Source organism: Gymnoscopelus braueri (genome assembly GCF_963280865.1).
Source record: "Gymnoscopelus braueri genome assembly, chromosome: 10".
In the NCBI taxonomy this organism is placed as follows: Eukaryota; Metazoa; Chordata; class Actinopteri; order Myctophiformes; family Myctophidae; genus Gymnoscopelus; species Gymnoscopelus braueri.
The window spans coordinates 13,060,608-13,086,035 of record NC_137611.1 but is presented as its reverse complement, the minus strand read 5'-3'; the positions used below and the strand labels follow the sequence as shown (position 1 = coordinate 13,086,035).

The 25,428-nt window shown below is 42.1% G+C and overlaps 1 protein-coding gene across 2 annotated transcripts in view; it reads right to left on the bottom strand.

The window, feature by feature from the left end:
- Nucleotides 1-25,428, bottom strand: part of piezo2b (piezo-type mechanosensitive ion channel component 2b) — a 143,091-nt gene that overhangs the window by 35,329 nt on the left and 82,334 nt on the right. For both annotated transcript variants that reach the window (XM_080439410.1, XM_080439411.1), the window contains exons 17-29: nucleotides 23,741-23,914; nucleotides 19,837-20,117; nucleotides 14,834-14,994; nucleotides 13,957-14,133; nucleotides 13,441-13,569; nucleotides 12,807-13,007; nucleotides 11,845-12,049; nucleotides 11,615-11,716; nucleotides 11,070-11,235; nucleotides 4,065-4,308; nucleotides 1,952-2,066; nucleotides 1,326-1,479; nucleotides 730-819 (exon numbers count right to left, since the gene is read on the bottom strand). In XM_080439410.1, coding sequence (XP_080295536.1) covers nucleotides 730-819; nucleotides 1,326-1,479; nucleotides 1,952-2,066; nucleotides 4,065-4,308; nucleotides 11,070-11,235; nucleotides 11,615-11,716; nucleotides 11,845-12,049; nucleotides 12,807-13,007; nucleotides 13,441-13,569; nucleotides 13,957-14,133; nucleotides 14,834-14,994; nucleotides 19,837-20,117; nucleotides 23,741-23,914 — 2,199 coding nt within the window. The remainder of the gene's footprint in view (nucleotides 1-729; nucleotides 820-1,325; nucleotides 1,480-1,951; nucleotides 2,067-4,064; nucleotides 4,309-11,069; nucleotides 11,236-11,614; nucleotides 11,717-11,844; nucleotides 12,050-12,806; nucleotides 13,008-13,440; nucleotides 13,570-13,956; nucleotides 14,134-14,833; nucleotides 14,995-19,836; nucleotides 20,118-23,740; nucleotides 23,915-25,428) is intronic.

Genomic DNA, 25,428 nt, shown 5'->3' with positions numbered 1-25,428 from the left:
TAAACATAGGTAAGGCTCTAATCATCACTACATACTTTCCGTAGCACAGATTTAATCTTGCTTTCATAACAATCAAATGCTTGGGACTTTGATAACCAAGGGCCAATCTGACATAGGTGTGTGTAGAACATAGATTTATGAATAAAGCACAAATACATTTGATGCTGTCTCATTAATTTAACCCAAAATACACTAAATCAAAGAAAAATATTTCCATCTATGAAATGGAAAATGTAATCTATGAAACCCAATTTGAGCCCAGTTTAAGTGAAAATCTGGACTGTGTCCTTGAACTGTGCTTAATTGGAGGAAAAAATGTCTCTTTCCATTTTAAATAGAAGCCATATGCTTGCGTAAATGGGAGAGGACTAAATTGTAGGTTACAGTCTCTTTATCATTTTAAATAGAAGCCGTACAGTATGTTTTCAGACAGAGAACTAAATGGTTGAAGGCTCACTGTCTCTTTATCATTTTAAATAGAAGCCACAGAGGACTAAATGGTTGAAGGCTCACTGTCTCTTTATCATTTTAAATAGAAGCCATACAGTATGTTTTCAGAGAGAGGACTAAATGGTTGAAGGCTCACTGTCTCTTTATCATTTTAAATAGAAGCCATACAGTATGTTTTCAGACAGAGGACTAAATGGTTGAAGGCTCACTGTCTCTTTATCATTTCAAATAGAAGGCATACAGTGTTGTGTTCAGACAAAGGAGAGTTATGAGGCTCACTGTCTCTTCAGCTGCTCCATTGACTTGTGTTCCTCCTCCAGTCGTGCTCTCACTGCCTTCACTATGGTGGCCTGGAAGAGCTCCGCCCCTCTGGAACCCCAAACACACAGATCAGCAACAACCACTCAGCTGTATCAAAAATGTATAAGTTTGACCCATAATGCATTTGGCCTTACACATTAAAGGAGTAGTTCACCCCAAAGAATACTTATTTTCTATCAATTACATACCCCATGAAGCCTTGAATTCATGGAGAAGTTTTTGTCGCGTTTTTAAGACAATAATTTGATGACCGGTGGAAAGATGCTAATGCCTCCGGTAGGAGACTCAAATGCAGGTCAATTGAGTCTCCTACCGGAGACATTAGCATCTTTTCGCCGTCATCAAATTATTGGGTCGGGAATGCGACAAAAACAAAAAAATCTCCATGAATTCAAGGCTTCATCGGGTGTGTAATAGATAGAAAATAAGTTTAAAAAATTGTCAATAAAATATTCAATCAATCAATCAGTCAAAATGAACATGATTAAACCTGTACCAGTTACAGGTCTAAGGCGGTTTCTCCATCCACAGATCCAGAGTGCAGTATACAGTACCTGGACGCTAGGATCTGCGAGGCCCGGATGTCTGCGACCACATGAAGGAAGTAGTAGCTCATGAACACTCTCCTCTGGAGGAGCAGGAAGGCAAAGCAGATGCTGTCCCAGATGATGCCTGCCTCGTCGCTGGGCAGCTCACAACGTGTTTCCCCTGAAACATGAGGAAAAGTTTATTTCCAAATGCTACCTGTGGTTCATAATGGAAAGCATGTACGAATAGAGAACAAAGATATATATTTTTTAATCTCTGAGAATCTACACTGTAAAGTGTACAAATGGATGGGTAACCAACAGCCATCAAAAAGTGCGACTCCCTACCCTCCTTCAAAAGAGCATCGGTCTACAATTTGCAAGTGGACCTAGACAAGTCTTCTACTTTGCCAAAAGAAATGACCCGTCACAATTTTTCCTGTATATACTTTCACTGCTCCTAGTATTGACGATCTCTTATATCGTATTGTAAGTATTGAGGGCATTCTAAATTGACCCTTACAAGTCTGTAACTCTGATAGTATACAAATGGAACCGTCAGGGTCCATTTGTTATACTGTCAGAGTTAGGGGTGTCCTTGAAATGTAAGTTTTAGAAACACTGAGGTGGAATGATTGTACAGTATGTCTTACGCAGCAGGTTCTGGTCCAATGTGATGTTGTAGTCTTTGATGGTACAGGCCAAGCTGAACAGCTGGATCAACCAGCAGTGTACGATCAGGGAGTTGATGTAGCCACAGGCCAGGATCTGAACAACAACGCACAACAATAAGGACTCAGTGGAATACTTTGTGCATTTAGCCCAGGGGGTCTTCTACGTTATTTTCAGGCTAAGGAGGACCCCTTAGCTGAGAGAGAGATGAAACAGGGACCCCCCCCCCCCCACTACATATTAGTATAAAACTGTGTTGCAGATTAAACTTTTTTCATAAATTTCCTTTCATTACACATAATCTTTTATATTGTTGGATTCATGTTAAAAGCGTATTTTCACTGACATCTACACCAAACATCTTTGCCGAAAATAGCAGATCTATAAGCTCACAGCGTGTCGCAGACGCGTTGTGACTTGTGAGCTTGTAGATCTGCTATTTTCAGCAAATGTTCCCCCCCAGAATAGAGTACAGAAGTCCTGACGTCACTCGTTCATCCCCAGGTTCGTAAAGTAATTTCGCTATGGAGAATAACATTGGGTCATCATAGAATCGTCTCATATAAGAATTGTGGTCCAAAAATAAACAAACTGTCTCTGCGATATTGTCAGGGAGGAGGTTCTGCATCGTTTATGATTGTCAGTCACTTATATTTGATACAGTCTGTTTCTGGCGAAAATGTAACTAATTCGGCGGAAGTAACATTAGCGTTTTCTCACCGTCAGTTCATGCGTGATGTGAAGAGTAAAACCGCCGGGGTCATTTGTTTATTTTTGTAAGTTCTTATTTGACGCGATATTAAATACGTCTATGAGGATTTGATTGGGGGTGGAAAACCGCGAACCAGGTAGACAAACCTAGGATGTGTAAATTACGCCAGACCTCGGTGCTCTATAGGGATGCTAGGATTCAAGTGGTTAATGTAAAAGATTTGGCGGCCCGCCTGTAGTAACTATGAGGACCTCCTGTTGAAGTACCCTGATTTAGCCTATTGTATATAAGTTGTAAATCATCCATGTCAGTTTCATTACTACTACTGTACATATTACTACAGTGAAGTTCTACCATGCCTGCAGTATTGTAAACAAACGTAATTTATAAAGCGCCTTTCAAAACATCGTTACAAGGTGCTGTACAAAAAACAATTATAAAACCATAAAGTTAACAGAGCAACATAAGAGCAATAAAACATTATAAAACAAAGTGTGTTTTTAAAAAGATTCTTAAAACAGTCGACTGACTGCGGTTTATATAACGACTACTGCAAATGCTCGGTCACCCTTAGTTTTGATTGGGTATTGTAATTGCTCCTGTGTGTGTGATTGGGAATAGATATAACTCAAGAACAGATGTGTGGATTGTCATGAAACTTGGTGGGGATGATCGGTGGGCTGCCCTGAAGAGATGAGCAACTTTTGGGTAAGAAAAACCAATCAAGGTCAAGGGCAAAACAGAGAATAGAATATGTGGACTTTTTTGTAATCAACTAAATTAGTGGTCAGACAAAAAAAAAGTCTGACCCCTATAGGACCTATTTTATACTATGTCGTGTTGTGAGCTTGTAGATTGGCTATTTTCGCTATTTTGGAAAATCTCCCCCTGTGCTTCCCCAATCTGCCTACTTTATTTGTCATAATCTGGAGGGTGTCATAGCCTAGGCACTAGTAGGCAGTGGTGTAAAGTAACTAAGTACATTTACTCAAGTACTGTACTTAAGTACAAGTTTGAGGTATTTTTCATTTACTTAAGTATTTCCAATTTTCAGTACTTTTACTTCTACGTCTCAGCCCTATATACATTTCGGCCATTTGAAAATACCTGATCTACAAGCTCACAATGCGTCGCGATGCGACGCATTGTGACCTTGTAGATCTGCTATTTTCAAAAGATTTTTATACAATTTAAAACTTGTGAAACAGGACATTCTGCATAATGAGTACTTTCTACTTTTGGTGCTTTAAGTGCGTTTTGATACCAATACTTTTGTACTTTTACTCAAGTAAATCTTTAATTCCGGATTTTTACTTGTAACAGAGTATTTCTACATTGCAGTATTGATACTTGAAAAAAAACACTGGTCATATGACACTCACGGAGAGGATGTTCTTCATGGTGATGACAAATATGTTGTAGGCGATCAGGAAGTCCCAGTAGTGAAGGATCTTTTTGATTGGCTTGAGCAGCAGGTCACCCCCGAAGAGCAGGAAGTAGAAGCAGGCCACCAGGTAGCCCATGCAGAAGACACTGATGCGCGTGGTGCCGGTGATGAAGATGATGGTGAGCACGAACCAGAACAGGTAGCTGAACATGATCACCTTGAGCATGTCCAGGTAGGACCTACAGGGTCATGATGACACATTACGGTTAGATCTAAACCCAATTAAGACCTGAGGCCGATTCTATAAATGCCATAAATTCTGGCTGCAGCCCCCTTAACACATTCCATGCCAGACGTTAATCTCATAATGTACTCACCAGTGCCAACGTGTTATTGTTGTTTTTTTCACGTCGCCATAGACCTTGTTAAAATCCTTAAGATTGAGCTGTGCACTGTTTGTAAACATCGGCGACATCTCACTGATTCTACCAGTGAAAACCACGTGTCAAACGGAGCTCCATTGTTGTAGTTAGAACGGTTTACGTTAAACAGTGATATGCGAGGAGAAAAAACTACAAGGAGAAAATGGAGTTTCAGTTTCGTCATTAGAACGAGGGCCGACGGGATCGGCAAAACCGGATCCCAAATAATTCTGTTTCCGGTGGTCAAACCGGAACCGGAAATGGATCAAAAATGCCCGAAAGTGCACTTTTGGTGAAATCAACGCGAACCGGCGGTTCGCGTAGATCTACGCGATTGTCACGTGGCGGCTTTAAATAGGTTCGCGTAGATCTACGCGATTGGCACTCAATGTGTTAAAAATAATAATATACCATAATAAAATGGTAAAATAAAATAAAGAATCCTACAGGGAGAGCCATGCCGTAAAAACATATTGTGCTGTCAAAGATAATGGACCTAATATAATTTCTATAATGCACAATAAAATAATTCTTTAATACCCATACATTTTTAACAAAAAAATATGTATTTATAATTATTAATTCAGTTTCCTATAATGCAGTTTTACACACAGTATGGATCCATTTATATAATTCTTTTTACACAGTATGCAATGCATACAGTAATTCTCCCATCAATCCCAATTACCATGTCACTTATTGTCAGAACAAGGGTAAGAAGAGTGTGTTCGATGGCTGTGCAACCTGATCCCCTGTCACTCAGCTACAGGTACACAGCTATACGTTCCCAACACAACAAACACGCTAAAAGCATGCGTATGGATCTTGCTTTTTTATCACAGGGGGGGATAGTGCATCTCCAGTGGTCCCTTAATGCGATGCCGGGGGCCCGGGGCGGAGAACACATACAGTAGGAAGTCAGCGTGCATTAACTACGATGGACCCGGCACGAGCATGATGGGACCCTAAACAAACAGAACAACACTGGTGGTGGTCTGATGAAGTGGGCTTTGATAGGGCTGCTGCTACTGTTATGCTGCTGGACGGTCTGGAGGAGAGGCTGAGTGAGTGGCCTTGGTTCATCACTGTGTGTGTGTGTGTGTGTGTGTGTGTGTGTGTGTGTGTGTGTGTGTGTGTGTGTGTGTGTGTGTGTGTGTGTGTGTGTGTGTGTGTGTGTGTGTGTGTGTGTGTGTGTGTGTGGGGAGAGAAAATACCTTTCCATACTTAAAAGCTATTTATTGAGTTAGAGTACAGGGCGAAAGCGTCTGAGTCGCAGAGTGACGGACAGAGTGTTTTTTGTGGGATTATGGATTGCCCACCCAACCCCACACACTCCACCCCACCCCCCCCACCCCCCAGCCCTTGTATCCGTAACTTGATCCTGGGAGGGAAGCGATGGCATAAGTGGTGCTGTGGTGCGGACAGACACACGCGCGTGTGCGCTGTGTGTGTGTGTGTGTGTGTGTGTGTGTGTGTGTGTGTGTGTGTGTGTGTGTGTGTGTGTGTGTGCTTTCTCTCTCTCTGTACTATAGGGCGTTGTTGATGGACACAGAGTGCGTTAATAAAAGACTTGTCCACTTTGTGCATCAAAAAAGTGGAATGTGAAGAGCAGATAATCAATGGCTGTGGACAGGTCAGGATGCTCTCGCTCGCCTTCTCTAATCCCGTGGTTCTCAACCTGTGGGTCGGGACCCCCAGGGGGGTCCCCACATGATTTTGGACACATGACAGTGAAATGGCAATTTAAGGACTTTCAAGACCTTTTTAATATCTAAAAAAAAAGAAAGAAAGAAAAGAAATAAGACCATTACTGCCTCAAAAGTAATGTACACTATAAAAACTGGTCAAATAATTGAAGAAAAATGCAAAAATTTGGAAAATAGCCGATCTACAAGCTTGCAACGCCTCGAAACCTGAGGCGTTGTGAGTTTGTAGATTATTTTGGGGGGTCGCGGCCTGAAAAGGTTGAGAACCACTGCTCTAATCCCTTCTGTCTCTCTCTCTCTCTCTCTTCACCCCCCCCCCTACCTGAATCATACAGTACATAAGAACATTCCCACGCACACTCCTCACAGATATTAACCATTTAGGCATTTATACTTTCAGAAATAGCGATGTGAGCTTATAGAGCAGCTATTTTTTTTACACATTTTGCCAATAATGGTATGCCCAAAATAGGGTCGCCAGGTTGACAGTGGTTAATATCATGACTCAAGATTCCAAAAACGTTATTGTCCATCACATAGTGGAATCAGCTGGGGCAGTGTGTGAGCGGGAAATCAAGGCCACTCAGGGTTTATCATTGTTTTGAGGGGCAGAAGGCCAAACTGAGAGGCCATGCCCCCCTTGGCCTCCATGAAATTACCGCACTGATATGCTCACACCTACAGTACATACACATACTGCATACATCAAGGGTCTTCAACAGGGGGTCCGGGACCCCTAGGGGGTCCTCAGATTACTACAAGGGGGGCCGCCAAATCTTTGAGTGATATTTTTAATCCTGAACCCTATAGCATCCCTATTCTAAGGATAACTTGAGCCACAAATAGCAGATCAATGCGAGGCGTGGTGAGCTTGTAGATAGACTATTTTCGGCAAAGAGGGGGGAAAAACAGAGCAGACCAAGTACAGAGTGAAAGGTCAAGTTGACTAAGGTTTAAGTGGTTAGATGACTGAAAATACACATTAACATGAATCTAACATTAGTAGGGGGCACTAAGTGAAAAATCGTTACGCGGCGGATAAAAGCATGACATTTGATACAGATGTCCCTTGGGTCATCCTAAAACATCCTAGAAGGGGAGCCCAAAAAAATCTGAAACAGGAAGTGAGTTATTGACCAAATTGAAAATGGCCGCCTAGTGTTGTCGATTGACTCAAAAGACAACTAAAGAATCTCCAAAAAGTATAAAATGTGTCACACATGTCCCTTGGGTCATCCTAAGACATCCTAGAAGGGGTGCCCAAAAAAGTCTTCAACAGGAAGTGAGTTATTGACTAAATTGAAAATGGCCGCCTACAGTGTTGGCGATTGACTCAAAAAGCCTATAGAATCTCCAAAAAGTATACAATTTGGCACATATGTCCCTTGGGTCATCCCAACACATCCTAGAAGGGGTGCCAAAAATAATCTGAAACAGGAAGTGAGTTATTGACTAAATTGAAAATGGCCGCCTACAGTGTTGAAAGATGATGCAAGATACCTACAGAATCTCATAAAAGCATGAAATGTGGTACAAATGTCCCTTGGGTGATCTGAACGCATCCTACAAGGGGTGCCCAAAAAGGTTTTAAACAGGAAGTGACCGCCTAAAAGCAGTTGACACAAAAGAAAACATAAGGGGACGTCATAAAAGTGTATAATTTGGTACGTACATTGAGTGCTTCTTAATATATCCTAGAAGGGGTTATTTATTTGTTTGCTTGTTTATTAAACTTTTTAGGAAGGGACCATGTTGAAGAAATTCTAAATGGCTGTTTAAACAGTTGACCATGGCAGTCTGCATATTATGCAGACTCAATACGACAGGTTATGCAGTGCATAACTTGCCGTATTTTGTAGTCTACCTTCTGTTTTTATTTCTACATCACTTATTTATTTTACTTTCTGCATAATTTTTTTATTGTACTCTTTGAATCTTCTTTATTTATCTAACTCTCTGCATATTCTCATTTATTTTAATCTGCATCTTATCTTACTCTGCATATTCTTATTTTACTCTCTGCATCTTATTTATTTTGCACTCTACATCTTCTTGCTTGTTTTACACTCTATCTTCTCATGTATTTTCTTCTTGATCATTACTGTTTTTTTGTGATTAGTGTTTAGTAACTACATGTATTCATGTGTGCCATTTCGCAATTACCAGCACATTGGCATAATGCTCTGCAAGGTAACCCAGCATCCCGGCATCTACACTTTCTCGAACAGAAGGGCTCAGCTTTGCAGCCACACTTGAGTTCTCTACAAACTTAAGCAGCCTCTGGCAAGAGTGTCCATAAAGGTGTCCACGAATCAGCGACTTTAATTTATTTGTCAGGAGATGGTAGAGATTGCATAGCTTTCAGGCTTCTGGACCAAATGCTAGATTGGCTGCTCGATTTGAATATTGTAGCAGTGCAGCCCGTGTGGGAGGAGTGTTTTCCATTGAGAGACTATTCAAACTTTTTTTGGCACCCCTTAGGATGCATTCAGATCACCCAAGGGACATTTTTACCAAATTTCATGCTTTTATGAGATTATTTTTTATGAGTGTCTTTTGCATCATCTGTCAAGACTGTACACAGCCATTTTCAATTTAGTCAATAACTCACTTCCTGTTTCAGATAATTTCAGGCACCCCTTCTAGGATGTCTTAGGATGACCCAAGGGACATGTATGCCATTATGAGATTCTTTAGTTGTCTTTTGAGTCAATCGACAAGACTGTACACAGCCATTTTCAATTTTGTCAATGACTCACTTCCTGTTTAAGATTTTTTTGGGCACCCCTTCTGGGATGTCTTGGGATGACCCAAGGGACATGTATGCCAAATTGTATGCTTTTATGAGATTCTTTAGTTGTCTTTTGAGTCAATAGATAACACTGTAGGCGGCCATTTTCAATTTTGTCAATAACTCAGTTTCTGCTTAAGATTTCTTTGGGCACCCCTTCTAGGATGTCTTAGGATGACCAAAAAGACATGTGTGCCAAATTGTATGCTTTTATGAGATTCTTTAGTTGTCTTTTGAGTCAATCGACAACACTAGGCGGCCATTTTCAATTTAGTCAATAACTCACTTCCTGTTTCAGATTCCTTTGGGCACCCCTTCTAGGATGTCTTAGGATGACCCAAGGGACATATGTGCCAAATGTTATGCTTTTTGGAGATTCTTTTGGTGTCTTTTGAGTCAACGGTCAACAGTTTAGGTGGCCATTTTGAATTTTGTCCATAAGTCACTTCCTGTTTAAGATTTTTTTGGGCACCCCTTCTAGGATGTTTTAGGATGACCCAAGGGACATCTGTATCAAATTTCATGCTTTTATCCGCCGCGTAACGATTTGGCAATTTTTTGTGCTTAGTACCCCCTACTACATACACTGATGATATTACTGTCAAACAAGTCTATGAAAAAGTTGAATCTGCAAAACAATTTTATACAATAGCCTACAGTATGTAGTGGGGGTCCCTGCTTCATCTCTCTCTCAGATAGGGGGTCCTTGGTCTGGAAAACGTTGAAGACCCCTAGCATAGTCTATACGTTATAGACTATGCCAGTGGTTGCCAAACCTTTTAGTTCAAGACCCAAAAGGGAAATTTGATGTCTTCCCTGCATGGAACCCAAACTGTGAAAAATGGGTTTGCGACCCAAACATGTGTGTCCCAAATCCCGACCCAGTGTTTGGGAAACACTGGTCTATACCACTTATCGGACACATTCAAACAAATCTCCACACAGCTGCACATGATCGCAGTTGGCGTCAAACCCTCTGACCTTGGTGGTGGTATTGAGCTAGACAAGACCGGATTCAATTATCTCTTATAATATGAGCTCCTAGTTCCTTTTCATCTTTATTCATCCAGAGAGAGGCTGCTATAGCTTTTGTCCAGTAGTATAGTATAAGTGCTCTTTTCGAGTCAGGACTCTAATCACAAGTTTGTGAGTTTGTATAGATGGGCTATTTTCACAGAATGTTCAACCTATTATGGCCAGAATAGGGACAGTAGGGTTCATGTGGTTAAACTGGAAAGCTTCTGGTCCAGTCATCTCTTTAAATACTGTAGTCAAATCTCACACATTCAGAGTTAAATGAACACACAAAATTTGACTGTGTTAGAGCCGGGCCGGCCGTATCTGAGTGGGTAGAGAGGCTGTCTAAGGCACTCGGGTGGCTCAGGGGTAAAGTACCTGGGGGGCTGCATAGCTGAACGGTGAAAGAGCCTGCCTGGGGACCACAGTCCACAGTTGTCCCAGGTACGATTCCAGGCCTGGACCAGCAATGTGTTGAATATGACTGGTCGAAGTGTGCTTGAGCAAGACACCTAACCCCTAACTGCTCCTTGTGGGCAGCTATCAGCTGGGTTGAACTGAAGCCTAAATTTCCCCCGCGGGAGCAAGTAGGTCAATGTTATTATTAGGGGTGTGCCACTAATTTCACGATACGATACGATACACGATATTGGGCTCACGATATCGATACGATATATGGCACTTTTCTATTATGAAAATATATGGGGGGAAAAAAAGCTCATGAAAATATATGGGGGAGAAAAAAAGCTAATGCAAACAAATACTTCTGTTTTTGCATAATTATTATTACAAAAAAAGAAATAAAAAAATAATAATCGCAGGACGATATATCGGCACACCCATAGTTATCATTATTACCTGCCCACCATCGTGGAGTCTAGGGATTCGAATCCACGCGGTGCATCCAGCTTGGCTCTCAATGCGTCTGCGACGCAGCATTGAGAGCTTGTAGATCGGCTATTTTCGCTGCGCAACACGCTTCCATAGAAGACATGCTGGCTTCTATTGAATCCAAATGACTGACATCACAGTTGTGGCGACTGAGAACTTTAACCCATGCGTACCTGCAGTGGATGAAGTCCGGGACGGGGTTGTGGACGGCGAACGAGGCGGCGTCCAGGTCTCTGCAGATCTCCACGTTGTCTCCGGCCAGGAGGCGCACGGCCGCCTTGTTCTCGTCGTCAAAGACCTGCCTCTGGAGGGAGGCGCACAGCAGGAGCATGAAGTCATCTGGGAGGAGGAGGAGACAGGAGGGGAGAGGAGGAGAAGTGAGGAGAAGCAGATCAGAGGAGTGCATGGAGGAGGTATACTACTGTATAAAAGCCCTTCACCTCAGTCTGTATTCGGTAAAGCGGTGATTCTCAACCTTTTTAATTTCAAGGACCCCCAGTTTGATATTGTTGCTGTCGGGCAGAAACCTTTTATTTCCGTATTTCAACTTTTTGTGTTTTTTCATAAATGAACGCCCTACTTGATCATACTACACATAAAATAATGGTTGTATCTCAAATCTAAAATGACACAGATGCGTTGCCGGATTGAATGGGTTAAGAGCAAAAGAGTTCTCATTCATTCCTAGCAGGTCAACAGAGAACAAAGTGATACATACAGATGAGGAACAGTGGGTTGGGCTTGGTGTGGAAGTCTGGAACGTAGAGCCACTTCACCACCTTAGAGTCCGTGTTGGAGTTAGCAAACCTCCAGGGATAATCTAGAAGAATCACACAACGACAACCAGGGACTGAGTATGATTTATACACATTATATTCCAGTTATTGTTTCACATTTTCACAATGTTTCACACTATCCCTGAAACCCTAATCCTGGGCTGAATATTACCTTTACAGGCTGCAGGCGGGATCCCGACGCAGAGCGAGTACTGGAAGGTCAGCATGCAGGCCAGGAAGCAGCAGTACTTGGGCCAGAACTCAGCGATGGCTTTCCTCCGTCGCCTGTACATCACCACTATCAGAGCGAAGACGTGCAGCATTGCGTAGAAGTCCATGCGCTGGCCGACCACGTTCACCACCAGCATCAGGCACGTCTGCCACGGGTACGGCACAGAGAAGGGAAGAGGAAAGAATGTAAGACATCTTATTTCATTTCACTGTCGCCATCGACAGATGAGCGCGGAAATCTGGAGTTAATTAATAGTTAGGGTAAGTGATTTTCTTTAGTTAAAATAAGTGTTAAATAGCTCTATATTCTGATATTACTCATTGCTAAAGAGTGTTTGTTCAATAACAGGAGTCTCCATGTTTCTCCAGCTCTTTATTAATCAGACAATTCATTTTCAGGTTAGGATACCAATTTTATCCAATCTGGATTGAGAACTCAGGATACAGATTAAAGTGAATTTGGAAGTGATGCCACAAAGAAATTTGCAGACAAAATTGGAATTGGAACACTATAAAAATTAAGCTGATAAATGGGTACTCTCTCCTGATTGGCTGAAATGTTGTCACCTACTTGAAAAAAAAAATCAATGAGCTGGAGAGACAGGGAACTGTTACTGAACAAACAATCTATATCAATGATCTATCAGAATACTTACTCTATTATTCTAATAAATGTAAATCAACCCTTAACCACATCAACCCCTAACGTCCCTATTCTGGGCATGTCATAACAGTGAGCTATTTTCACCAAAGAAAAAAAACTTGGGGGGCCAAGAACAGAACCCCTGGGGGACCCCGGTTCAACAAAACAGTTCGACTTCAGAGTCGATGTGTACACTTTGAGGTTTTGCTGTGTACTGTGTCATGTGTAGTGTGTACTGTGCATTGAGGGGTACACCCAACCTCCAGTCCAAACTTGTAGAAGAAATAGTTGATGAAGTATTTGACAAAGTTGACGATGCCGTTGTCCAGGTGCTGCCGAGTGATGTCGTGAAAGATGATCCTGGCGGCGGGAGGAGACAGCTTGTTCCTCAGTCTGTAGAACTCTTGGTGTCTGTAGATGGTCACCTCGAACGCCAGGATGGCCAGCATCAACAGGTTGTTCTAAATACACACACACACACACACCAGTAACCGGATAAATAGAATGTTTACTGATTTGTAGCTAAAGATAAATTACTGGTTTTAACAGCAGAGGAATTAAAAGTTATGAGTAGGGCTTCAAGGTACCGAAAACAAGTTGTTAAAAGTAATGTCATTTTTCATATTTTTACTTTTCAACTTTTGCATTTCTGCACTAGAAAATTGGAAAATGTTCAAAATTGTAGTTCCTTTAGCTCTTTGAAAATGATTTGGCTTACATCCTTTTCCAGTTCAGTCCAATGTTTTCCAGTCCTGAACACCAACCTCTACTATTCCGTTACAGAGTACTAAAAGCTTGATTTAAACCTACAGTTGTGCATCGTGTCTCGCACCGAAAATAGCCAATGTACAAGCTTGTGGATTGCCTATTTTCTGATGGAAGACACCCACTTACCCTGAGGTGCTCCAAAAGGGTTTCCTGGACGAGCTTCCTGAGGCCCACCCAGTTGGCCGGATCCACAGGTGTCTTGTACAACGCAGAGCTATTCATCTCCGCCACCTGCTCGGCTGAGTAGTCATCTGGCTGGTAAGACAAAGGAAGCCAAGTTTCCCTAGAATTATCCTTACAGTCTGTTTTCCCGCATCCACATGAAGAGAAAATACTACTACTAATACTCATGATAACAATAATAAATAATAATAATAACAATAGGTCTAATGCAAAGCCTTTCTTACAAACACATTATGTTATGCAAACGTGCAGTCAGTTTGTGTATAAAACTGGCCAGTTAGAAGTGGGTTTTTCTTAGGCCTGCTCCTTGCAGTTGCAGGCAGCACCCATGTGGTACTTCCAACCAAAACCTAAAAGATCATGTTAAAATACTGCGGTACTTAACCCAGACATGATTTATCGTGTGTGTGTGTGTGTGTGTGACTGGTGTTTAAGGAGGGCGGCCACGGTAATATTTACCATATTGCATATCTTGGAGTAGGAGGGCGGGTCTATGGACTCCAGCTGGTACAACATTTTGCAGACGATGATAACACAGGTCCAGACGGTGCACACGCTGGAGGCCAGCGGCCGGAACTGGCTGTAGGGCAGAGCGAAGGCCCAGGACGCCAGGAACACGTAGTTGAACAGAGACACCTTGCCAAAGGACAGCAGCACACAGAACAGATCAGTGGGACTCAATGCGATTTGGCCGCGGACGCCCATCAGGAAATATTTAGTGCCAGATACAAGAGTTGTTAAAATGTCCGTTTTTTCCAAGATAATTTTTTAAATAGCAGATCTACAAGCTGACAACCCATTGCTACCTTGTAGATCGGCTATCCAAATAGCTGATGTATATAGGGTTAAAGTGGTTAAACTGATGTTGATGCTATATTAACCTATTTTGCCAGGGACCACCTAGAACCTCCTCAAGGACCCCTGGGGGTCCACGGACATGAACAAACTCAAGTAGAGTAAAAGTCCCTCAGAATTGTTGTTAATTACGATACTGGAGTAAATGTACTTACCGGTAGTTTACTTTCCAATGAATCAAAGAACAAGGAGGGAAGTCAATATATATATATATTTTTTTAATGCCTCAGGAAAGGTGACAGATGTTAAACGTGACAAACATCTATCACCTTTCCTGAGGCATAGAAAAATAAAAAACAAATAAATTGACTTTTATTTTTGAGTGCGACCCTCCTTGCTCTTCCATTCATAGAATAGTTTATTTGGACAACGCACCACCAGAGGGGTCAGAGCGCGGTATAGAGATAACCACCACTGCCTGTTGGGGTCCATTTCTACACTCTCAGGGTTCAACAAGCACTCTCAGGACTGGCGCACGTACCTCTTTGACGGTGACCAGGAGGATGTAGCAGGAGACGATCTTGATGATGTGGATCTCCAGGAGCCACCAGATGAACAGCTGCAGCTTGTGGAAGTACTCCAGGAACTTGAGGAACAGCACCGTCAGACGGTCCACCACCAGGTGCCATTTGTTCTTCAGATCTGAAGACACACAAAACACCACCTGTTTCTACAGTACCATACCTCTATTAACCTGAGGCCGATTCTAATGTCTTCTAAATCCTGACAGTTTTCTGAAAAACGTGATGTGACGTGAACGTAATGTTGCTATATCAGTGGTGCGTAAACCTTTTCATGTCAAGGACCCCCACAATTGTATGTATTTGGCCGCGGACCCCCATCTCAACATATTTCGTTCCGGGGACCCCCAAAAGCAAAGATTTGAGTTAAAAATGTTTGCTTTAAAATATATATATATATATTCAAAGATTTGCAAAAATGTCCACGATTTACAATATCTACAAGCTTGTATATCTGCTATTTTTTAATAGCCAAAGTATAAAATAATGGTTAAAGTGGTTAAAATATAGCAAAAATCTTAAATGACACAGATGCTTTCCCGGTATTAATGGGTTAAAGCAGTGTGTAATGACCCTTTGTCCTTGTGGTGGTTGATTGCGAGTACCTCTTTACACTGACTGGCTTTGAGCAGCAAAAAATATAAAAAAGAAAAGAAAAAGGAAATGAGTTCAAGTTGAACTCAAAAGAAGGTTTATTCCATCTCCATTACTTTCAGTGAAATAAATGTACTCGGCAACAACAAAAACCAGACGTTAAAAGCTGTGAGCCTCCAATCAACTACACCTGGCCCTCACTTGGCCAGGTTCTTATCCTCTCCTCCGTGTCTGTAGAGGGTGACAAAGCACACTGACAAGGACATTAGACATGGCACATGTAGATCGGCTCCTACAAAGTGGTTCGCAAACGTTTTCATGTCAATGACCCCAAAAGGTATATGTATTTTATAATGTAAATTAATATAATATATAACGAATAGGCTACATGTCAAATGTTCAGGTGCATGAGCCGCTTTTCATGATTAAATGGCCCGTTATTAAGGAGGCAGGTCAAAGCTTGCCGGTGTGAAAAGATGTTGGCGTAACGTCATTATTTGGATAAGGATTTGAAACTTTGCGTCACGAGAAAGAAAACCATAGCTCACAGCTCATCATTCTCCGCTGTGTTTTATCACCTATTTTATTTTCTGTGTATACACACCACATCTTGATTTAAGACCAGCGCCTAACGTCTGTGTAAATACTGCGATGACTCCGCCTCGGCCGGCCGTCAACATTTGGGAGACATAATGGGCGAAAGCCGCCGTTTGACCCAATCTCGGTGTCAAAACAACGGAGCGGGGAGACAAATAGAGTAAGAAGCGAAAAAAATCACCACTGCGTAGGATTTAACAACACAGCTTGTGATCAGTCATGATGAGTCATGGGTTGGGTTGTTCAAAGTGTTGATGGTAGATCCTCCTCTGGCACATTCCTCAAAACAACAGAGTGAACTCCTCTGGGAACACGTGCATCTGAAACCAACAGATAGAACCCGACCGATTTATCATCAGACTGGCTGATGTATCGCCATTATTTGAGTTGGCAACTGCAATTATGCAGCAGATGTGTCCCGAATTTTAAACCACTTTCAACCTGGTGACCCTATGTCATTATTGGCAAACCTTTTCAAAAATGATCTTCAAAAATAGCAGATCTAACGAGCTCACAATAATCAAATGTAAGTTTTCCAAATTGATCAGAATTGATTTTGCAATTTTGAAAAAAATCTCAGTCAAAACATGGGACAGGCTAGGATTCTCATAAATCGGGATCGGCATCGGACCCAAAAATCTGGGATTGGTCGAGCTCTACCAGCAGATACATGACACTGTACATTATGACACTGTTTCTCGAACAGTGGGTTGGGACCCATTTGTGTGTCACGGATACATTTTTGTGGGTCGCGAGTGAATATCCCTTAATTTTTTGTTTCCTACATTTTGACATTAACACATCCACCGCCAGAGGTTAATCTCATAATGTACTCACCAGTGCCAAGGTGTTTTTGTTGTTTTTTTGTTTTTTTCATGTCGCCATAGATCTTGTTAAAATCCTTAAGATTGAGCCGTGAACGGTCTGTTTACATCCGCGAGATCTCCCTGTATCTCCCAGTGAAGACCGCATGTCAAACGGACTTCCATGACTGTAGTTAGAGCGGATTACGTTAAACAGTGAAATGCGAGGAGAAAAAACTACAGGAAGAGAATTGAGTTTCAGTTTCGTCTGTAGAATGGGAGCGGGCGTGATCGTCGAAACCGGATCCCAAATAATTCTATTTCCTGTCATCAAACCGGAAACGGAAGTGGATCAAAAAAATTCCGAAAGTGCACCCGGACCGCGCATGCGCGAAAAGACCGCAGCCCGTAGGACTACGGGCTCGGCGCTTAACCGTTGGATTTAACGGCCCGTAGAACTACGGGCCCGGCGGTAAAGGTGTTAATTATTATTTTAAAAGATTTTCTAAATATTTCAATAAAAAAATGCACATATTTTCATGAGTTGAAAACAAAATTCAAACATCACAGCTAGGAAACACAGAGGGAGCATGCAGCAAATGTTCCGGGCCCGGGAATCAAACAGGGGACTCGCTGTCAGGCATTTGAACCCATGTGGTACAGTACGCGCCTTAACCCGCTATCCCCATATCCTGCAAGCTAACGCACTAAACTTTGTCCATACTATCTTCCTAAACTTAGGTGAATAATGCATGTTCTGAAAAGTTGGCATGTTCCTCAATAATAATAATTATTATTATTACTATTAATAATTTCTGTTCTGCTTTATTAACATGAAGTTATCATTAAAGCTCATTAAAGCTTGGATGAAATATAACATTAGGTCTTTAGCTTTACAGTCTTTAGTGAGTGAGAAGTGAGTAGTGCAGGATTATACAACAGGTAGTTCCGACCAAGCAATCTGATTGGCTGAAATAGCTTTCTAGCCGTGCTTCAAACCAGCATCATAGCACGGGCCTAATCACATTAAATAAATCACTCCGCACTGCAGTCCGCACCTGATTAGACCATATATCGCACAGCTGTGCTGTGAAGTCACGCTGTCCCACGGTAGGAAAACAAACAGATAGTACCCACCGCCGCCACCGGAGAACAAACAGCTACGCAAAATGGACTATGTTGTTAATTTTGACTTATTTGGTGGACTTACGGTTGATCAATGGTTAGAAGAGAGCACACTAAATCGCCTAAAATCCTATAATAAAAGGAATAACTGGAAAAAAGTGTGCTTTATTTCAATGGTAACATCCATACTGTATAAATATCCTCCTGTGTTAAAGTAAAATTACTCCCATTTCGTTAACAGTCCAGTGTATGTTATACTTTATCGTACGAAGGTATCGCACGGCAAAAATAGCCGATCTACAAGTTCACAACGCATCGCCATCTTGACGCGTTGTGAGCTTGTAGATCAGTTATTTTGGCCACGTAACACGATCGTACGACGGAGCATATAGCCTACTGGAATCAGCTGTGTTGATGAGACGATGACTCAGTGCTGCGCTGTTACAGGGACTATTTTGTCTCAGTCAAATAAACTCTTCTCTTTACAGGGAAACGGATAAGCGATTTTTTTTTATTATGAATTGCCCCACAATATGAATACATTTGGATGTGTTTTGTTGGTAACTGTTGTATAATCGCAATATTACACTCGAGGGTGTGCTTTACCTTACATTATTAGCACTTCTGTGATCGCGGCGGAACTCGGCTTCGCCTCGTTCCTGACCGCATCACAGGCGTGCTAATAATGCCGGTAAAGCACACCCTCTCGTGTAATATTGCCTAATTCAACATGGTTATTGCAGGGATCAAACCTGTAGCATGGAGGTTACGGGACAGTTTTTCTGCATAGACATTAATATATGTTATGTAGATGCTGCATTGGCCTCTGGGGTCAGGGGCCACAGGGCATAGATTGCCTTTTTTTGACGTGGTTTTTTGTATCAAAAGGGCCCCTGATATGGATATCATATGCAGCAATTTCACTGGTTTAAACAACATTTACAGCACGTAACCGACTAAGATAGCCTACTAGTCTAAACTTAAGGAAACACGCAGAAAACAGCCACAACTGTGCACATTTTGATCTAAATAAGGCCATAAAAACATTTAAAGGCTAAATATAATAACGAAAATGTATTTTAAATGCGGCTGAGAAACTTTGGTCAACTTCATTATGTACTTGCATAATACATGGTCTTTTAGTCGCAAAAATGACCTAGTCTATTTTGGATCTGATGGATTGGGTTCGGTGCAGTCCAATTGGAAGCACTTGGACCCTACCTAGATTTAATTTTTGATACTTTTGTGAGACGCTGTAGTATGATATGGATCAGGGTATCCATTTATGGGAAAAAAACACAAAAAGTTAAAATAAGGAGATAAGAGTTTTCTTCCCAACAGCAACAATATTAGGGGTGGGACGATATGGGTACCTCACGATACGATATATATCACGATATTAGGCCCACGATAACAATATGTATCACGATATTCGACGATATTCGATATATTGCGATATCACGATATTCGATATATATTGCAAGAAATTTCACCAACTATTCACCAATTATCACGATATCTGAAAATATCGATATATTGCGATATCACGATATATTGCATGAAATTTCACCAACGATATATCACGATAGTCCTTGTATTCAATTCATAAACACATAAAATAGCACCAAACAGTTCAAAATCATCATTACACAAATACAGAGTAGGAAAAACAACGTATAAAAAAAATAAAATAAAAAATCGGCAGTATATCGATTATTTATCGCAGGAGAAAGTATCGCGATATATCGCGATATCGATATATCGTCCCACCCCTAGACGATATGTCTGTTTTTTCCAAGCCATCAGCCCAGGCTGGTGTGACCCTCCCCCCCCCCCCCCCGTACCTGAACTGTGCTCGGTGCTGGGCTCCGGCTCCGTCTTCACACTGCAGTGGCGGCTGTCCTCCGCACTGGACTGACGGTGGTCCGACAAGCTTTTGGGGCGCTTCACGCTGTCCCTGTCGTCCATCATCACCACCACCAGGGCCTGGTGTTCCTCCTCCTTCTCATTCAGCATCTCCTGCTTCTCCTCCTTGCGTTTGTCCTCCTCTGTGGGCAGCGCCGCGTCCACGGAGCAGGCGCTCAGCATGGTGAGGTCCGCCAGGCTGCCGTCCGGGTGCGCCAGCCTGACGACAGGGCAAGGAGGAGGGGGCGTTATTGACCATCCTTGAAGGACATGTTGGCGACGCGTGCATCACACAATAGGGCATAGCAGTGCCGGCCATTTTGTGGTTCCACACATAGAAAGCCCGTTAGTTTTTCCCATAGAGATTTCAGAAAATGATTGTATGTATAATTTTTAAGCCTGGAGCCAAGCCATCCAGGCTCCTGGCGAATCATGACCATAAGACATTAGATTCTGTGTCAATTATATTATATACAATATTTAATTTAAAATGATTTGGTTCCAGGCTTCAAATAATGAATTTAAATATTTTCGGAAATCTATGGGAATAATAAATGGGGTTTCCATGTGTGGAACCACAAAATGGCCACCACTGCTACACACACATACGGCACAACATGTGCGTGCATGTTGTGTACATGAGCACACTCACACTCACACACACACACACACACACACACACACACACACACACACACACACACACACACACACACACACACACACACACACACACACACAGAGCTCTGACTCATTCTTATGAGACTCCAAAGCAAATGTTAGGATGGGAGCCATCAGCCCTGTTTCCATGAACAGATCAGCTACTGTATATCAAGCACTGTGATCAGTAAGCAATGCACATTCCTTTAGCATTCTCCCCCCAAAAAACACATGGTCAGAGTTGACTTCACAAGGGCCTTACTCCAGTGCATTAACCCTGGGTCCAAGTCCCGTCCTGACCTTAACTAACTTCGAGCATAATTGGACGCACATTGAATTAATAATAGCGCTGTAATGGAACTTAATGAGAAGTTCTTTGAGATACGGAGTTCTAACAACACAATCTAAGTGTGCGGGTACGGGTAGTGTGTATACAGTGAATAAAAGTAACCGTTTGGGCCCATGTTAGTCCACTAGAATAAAGCCACAGAGAAGTGTTACTGAATTATGATATCCACTTTGTGGTTTTAGTGAGGGTCTTCTGTTCACATTGGGTAAATGGTAATGCATGGGGGGGGGGTGGGGGGAGCATTAACCACTTTCAACCTGGCGCCCCCCATTTTGGACATGTCATTATAAGACCTACATGCTTTAATTTACTTTGTTGTACAACAGTGTCACGCTGTGAAAAGAGATGCTATTTTGCGCCACGCGACAGCTTTGTACAACAAAGTATAAATCAGGCTGTAAAACCATTGAATTCCTCCTTCTCAGGCAATGGGAGTGAGGTCAGAGGTCACAGAGGTTAAGAGGTTAGGGTTAGCTTGCATGAACCCCGCATACTATATATATCAAGGCAAGCATTTGGTGTCTGGAGGTGAGACTTACTTGCTCGGCTGAGTAGGAATTTTTTGCTTGATGCTGCTCAGGGCAATAGAGTTACACAACAGAAGCCAAGAAGAACAGTGAAGAAAAAGACGGCAAGATAGACACAGACAACCTGGAACTAACATTCACGTACATGTAAGAGAGACTCAATAGGGTCAGGGTGGGGCCTTTACAGTAAAAAATGCAGAAGGATTTTCCGAAAGTTTGTGGCGGGAGGGGATGTTTATGCAGTGTGTGTGTGTGTGTGTGTGTGTGTGTGTGTGTGTGTGTGTGTGTGTGTGTGTGTGTGTGTGTGTGTGTGTGTGTGGGGGTGTGTGTGTGTGTGTGTGTGTGTGTGTGTGTGTGTGTGTGTGCGTGTGCGTGTGAAGGGCGGGGAGGTGGTTATTATTGAGAAGTCACGGGAAACAGCCTCACACATGCTTGAGAAAGAGGTGACTCCACATATGGGTAAACGATCAGAGACCATATGGGGTTCTTAGGGACGAGATGGTGAAAGATCCAGCGACCTACAGGACAACCCAGGTGGAGGCTACAGGCAACAGAACTCAAACCAAAAGGACATAATACAACTTAATCACTTTGTTAAAAACCTGCCACGGAATACAACCAATATAATAAGCTCTGTGCATGGTGGTTCCGGTTCCGTTTCTCATAGCTTCGTTTGATTGGTTTCACAGCAGATTTGAACGAGAAATACACATGACACCTTCCTATGTAGGCCTACATGTGTTTCTGGTTCAAATCTGCTGCCGAGCCAATCAAAAAAGCTATGGGAAAATTAACCGGAACAGGAAATTATAATTATAATTAAATTATTAATTATAAATTAATAAATTATAATTATACACAGAGCCTATTATAAATACCAACAGACAATAACAAGGACAGGTCAGCTAGGGTACTGTAGATCCATATACAGTAGCATCAGGACAGAGGAAGCTGACATTCGAGAGAGGTTGGTTGGGATGGTTTGATGGATGCTATAGAATGCGAGCAGTTACCCACCTATTCATGATCAGATACACACGGCCATTGACTTTAGCATGGCTGTGAGAGTCGAAAGGAAGGCATGACGATGAGTGGTGGAGAGAAAAGGTGGCAGAGCAGAAGAGAGGTGAGCAAGTAAGCACATCAGGAAAAGAGAATGGAAACGTGTCCACGACAACAGATTGAACGAAATGTCAGACGGACATCGACTACAATAATGTCAACGTTATAGCAGTGGCTGACAGAGGTGGGTAGAGTAGCCAAAATTGTACTCATGTAAAAGTATTAAGTAGAAGTATAGTACAGAAGTAGTAATACAAATAATTACTTGAGTAAGAGTAATAAAGTATCTAGTGAAAAGTCTACTCATGTATTGAGTTACTTTTAATTGCAATGTCTATCTACCACATAAAATGATAAGTGCTTGTCCAACAGAAATACATTGTAAAATAGCCTTGTGCAAATTAAAATATAGCCTAAACCATGATATCACTTTAAATAAATTAATATTCACAAATACATAGTAATTGAATGGTATGTTAAATTGGAAGTACCATTTGTGATTTAAGTAAATGAGTACAGTTAACTTGTTATTACCCACCTCTGATGACTGATGTGTGATGACACAAACAATAAAGCAGAAAAGTAGATCCTTTAACCCTTTAAGACCTGAGGCGATTCTTTAAAAAAAATCTAAATCCTAACAGTTTTTGGAAAAAAATCTAAACATTTTTTTTTCACGATTTTTCAAAAATAGCAGATCTACAAGTTCATAGCGCGGCACTCGGTGCCGCGCTATGAGCTTGTATATCTGCTATTTTTGAATAGCCAAAGACATCTAAAGTGACACAGATGCGTTCCAGGTATTAATGGGTTAAACCAAGTGTTTTGATGGATGTAGAGGGAGGAATCAATGATGATGTTAAAGGAGTAGTTCAGCCAAAAAGTTACTTATTTTCACACCCCATGAAGACTTGAATGAATGGAGATTTCTTTTTTTTTTCACATTCCTAAGCCAATAATTTGATGACCGGTGCGACAAAAACAAAAAATCTCCATGAATTCAAGGCTTCATGGGGTGTGAAATTGATAGAAAATAAGTGAACTACTCCTTTAGGACTTTCATGTGAGCCCTGTTCTATTGAAGATGCCTCCAGTAACTTCAGCTCGTTCTCAACACTTTTCCATTTGTCATGTCCCCCAACAACCTTCTCATGTCAGCACACAGCCACAGCCATGTAACTAACTCGTTACGTCCCTATTTTGGGTTATGCTAAATGAAAGTGAACTAAATTAGAACACTCTCACCTGTAGATGGTGCTCTGCTCCTTGGCGACCACAGCCTGGAGGTCGGTGAGCAGCAGGAAGCGGTCGTGGAAGTAGTGCAGGTGGAGGATGCACACCAGCAGGAAGGAGGTGGGGATGAAGATCCGGATGAACAGCTTGGACACGGAGAACCTCTCCAGACCCAGGTCCTTCAGCCTGATGGAGAGATGAGGAGGGAGGGAGGGAGGGAGGGAGGGAGGGAGGGAGAGAGGATTAACTCAGGATGGAGATCCGGATGAACAGCTTAGACACGGAGATCCTCTCCAGACCCAGGTCCTTCAGCCTGATGGAGAAATAATAATAATGAACAGCTTGGACACAGAGAAGCTCTCTAGACCCATGTCCTTCAGCCTGATGGAGAGATAATAATAATGAACAGCTTGGACACAGAGAAGCTCTCTAGACCCATGTCCTTCAGCCTGATGGAGAAATTATAATAATGAACAGCTTGGACACGGAGATCCTCTCCAGACCCAGGTCCTTCAGCCTGATGGAGAGATAATAATAATGAACAGCTTGGACACAGAGAAGCTCTCTAGACCCAGGTCCTTCAGCCTGATGGAGAGATGAGGAGGGGGGGTGGGAGAGAGAGAGGGAAGGAGGGAGGGAGAGAGGTAGTGATGGCAACTACCGTTTATTTCAGTGACTCGAGTCATTTCGTTTAGTTCAGCAACAAAATATTATTTCCAATAATTCGTTCACCATTCACTGTTTAGTACTTCCGGTTCCGCCCTCCTTGTGTAGTTCAGTCCAAGTTCGCTTCCGTTCACGGAAAAGAACGAAATCACTTCAAACAAATCACTCACCTCACAAACGACCCAACACTAGTGAGAGGTAGCGCGGGGGGGGGGGGGGGAGATATGAGATGACATGACATTAAGATGAGAGAAACAATGATACCTGAATGGAAATTCTGTAAAAACCCTAAGGTTTGTTTGTTTTAGCTTGCTAATATCTTCCAGATGCGCGGCATTTGCCACACAGGGCAATGCAATCGGTTTAAAAGTTTGGACGATAACAATTTAGAATATCCCTTTGAAACACTTCCTCAAATATCTGCAAAACGAGGAGTTACAAACTCTGTAGACAAACTCTGTCTAGACTGGAAAAGGCAACGCTCACTTATTTCCAAGGCTGTGGCCAGATTTCACTTTTATATGAAATGATTGTTGATAAATCAAAAGAATCCTCGAACAGGAGATTGGCTTGGTGTAGTGACTCCTAGATGTAGAAATCTGAAGATGAATGGAAGAGTTTACCCTGACCCAGACTATCAACACCAGATTTAAACTGATACAAAATAACGGATCATGCGTACATAACTCCATTCCTCTTACATCGCTTTGATAGTGAAAAATAAATCCTGATTTATGTATACAATGTGGTCTAGAAGAAGGCACGTTATTCCTCTGCCTTTGGGGATGTCCAAAAATGTAAAGATTCTGGGAAAAGGTCAAACTATGTCTAATGTTATCTCTACAGGGTTGCCTGTCTGCCCTCTGGTATTTATCCTAACCTGAGGTAATCACTTAAAAGAATACCCATTTTCACACCTTATCTTCATGTAACTGGTCCACACTAAATGCTCATTATAAGACGGTGTTGTCTCACAGGTGGGATATGGACAGTTCAGAAACCTGCCAACCAATGACATCATCGGTGGGGTTTAC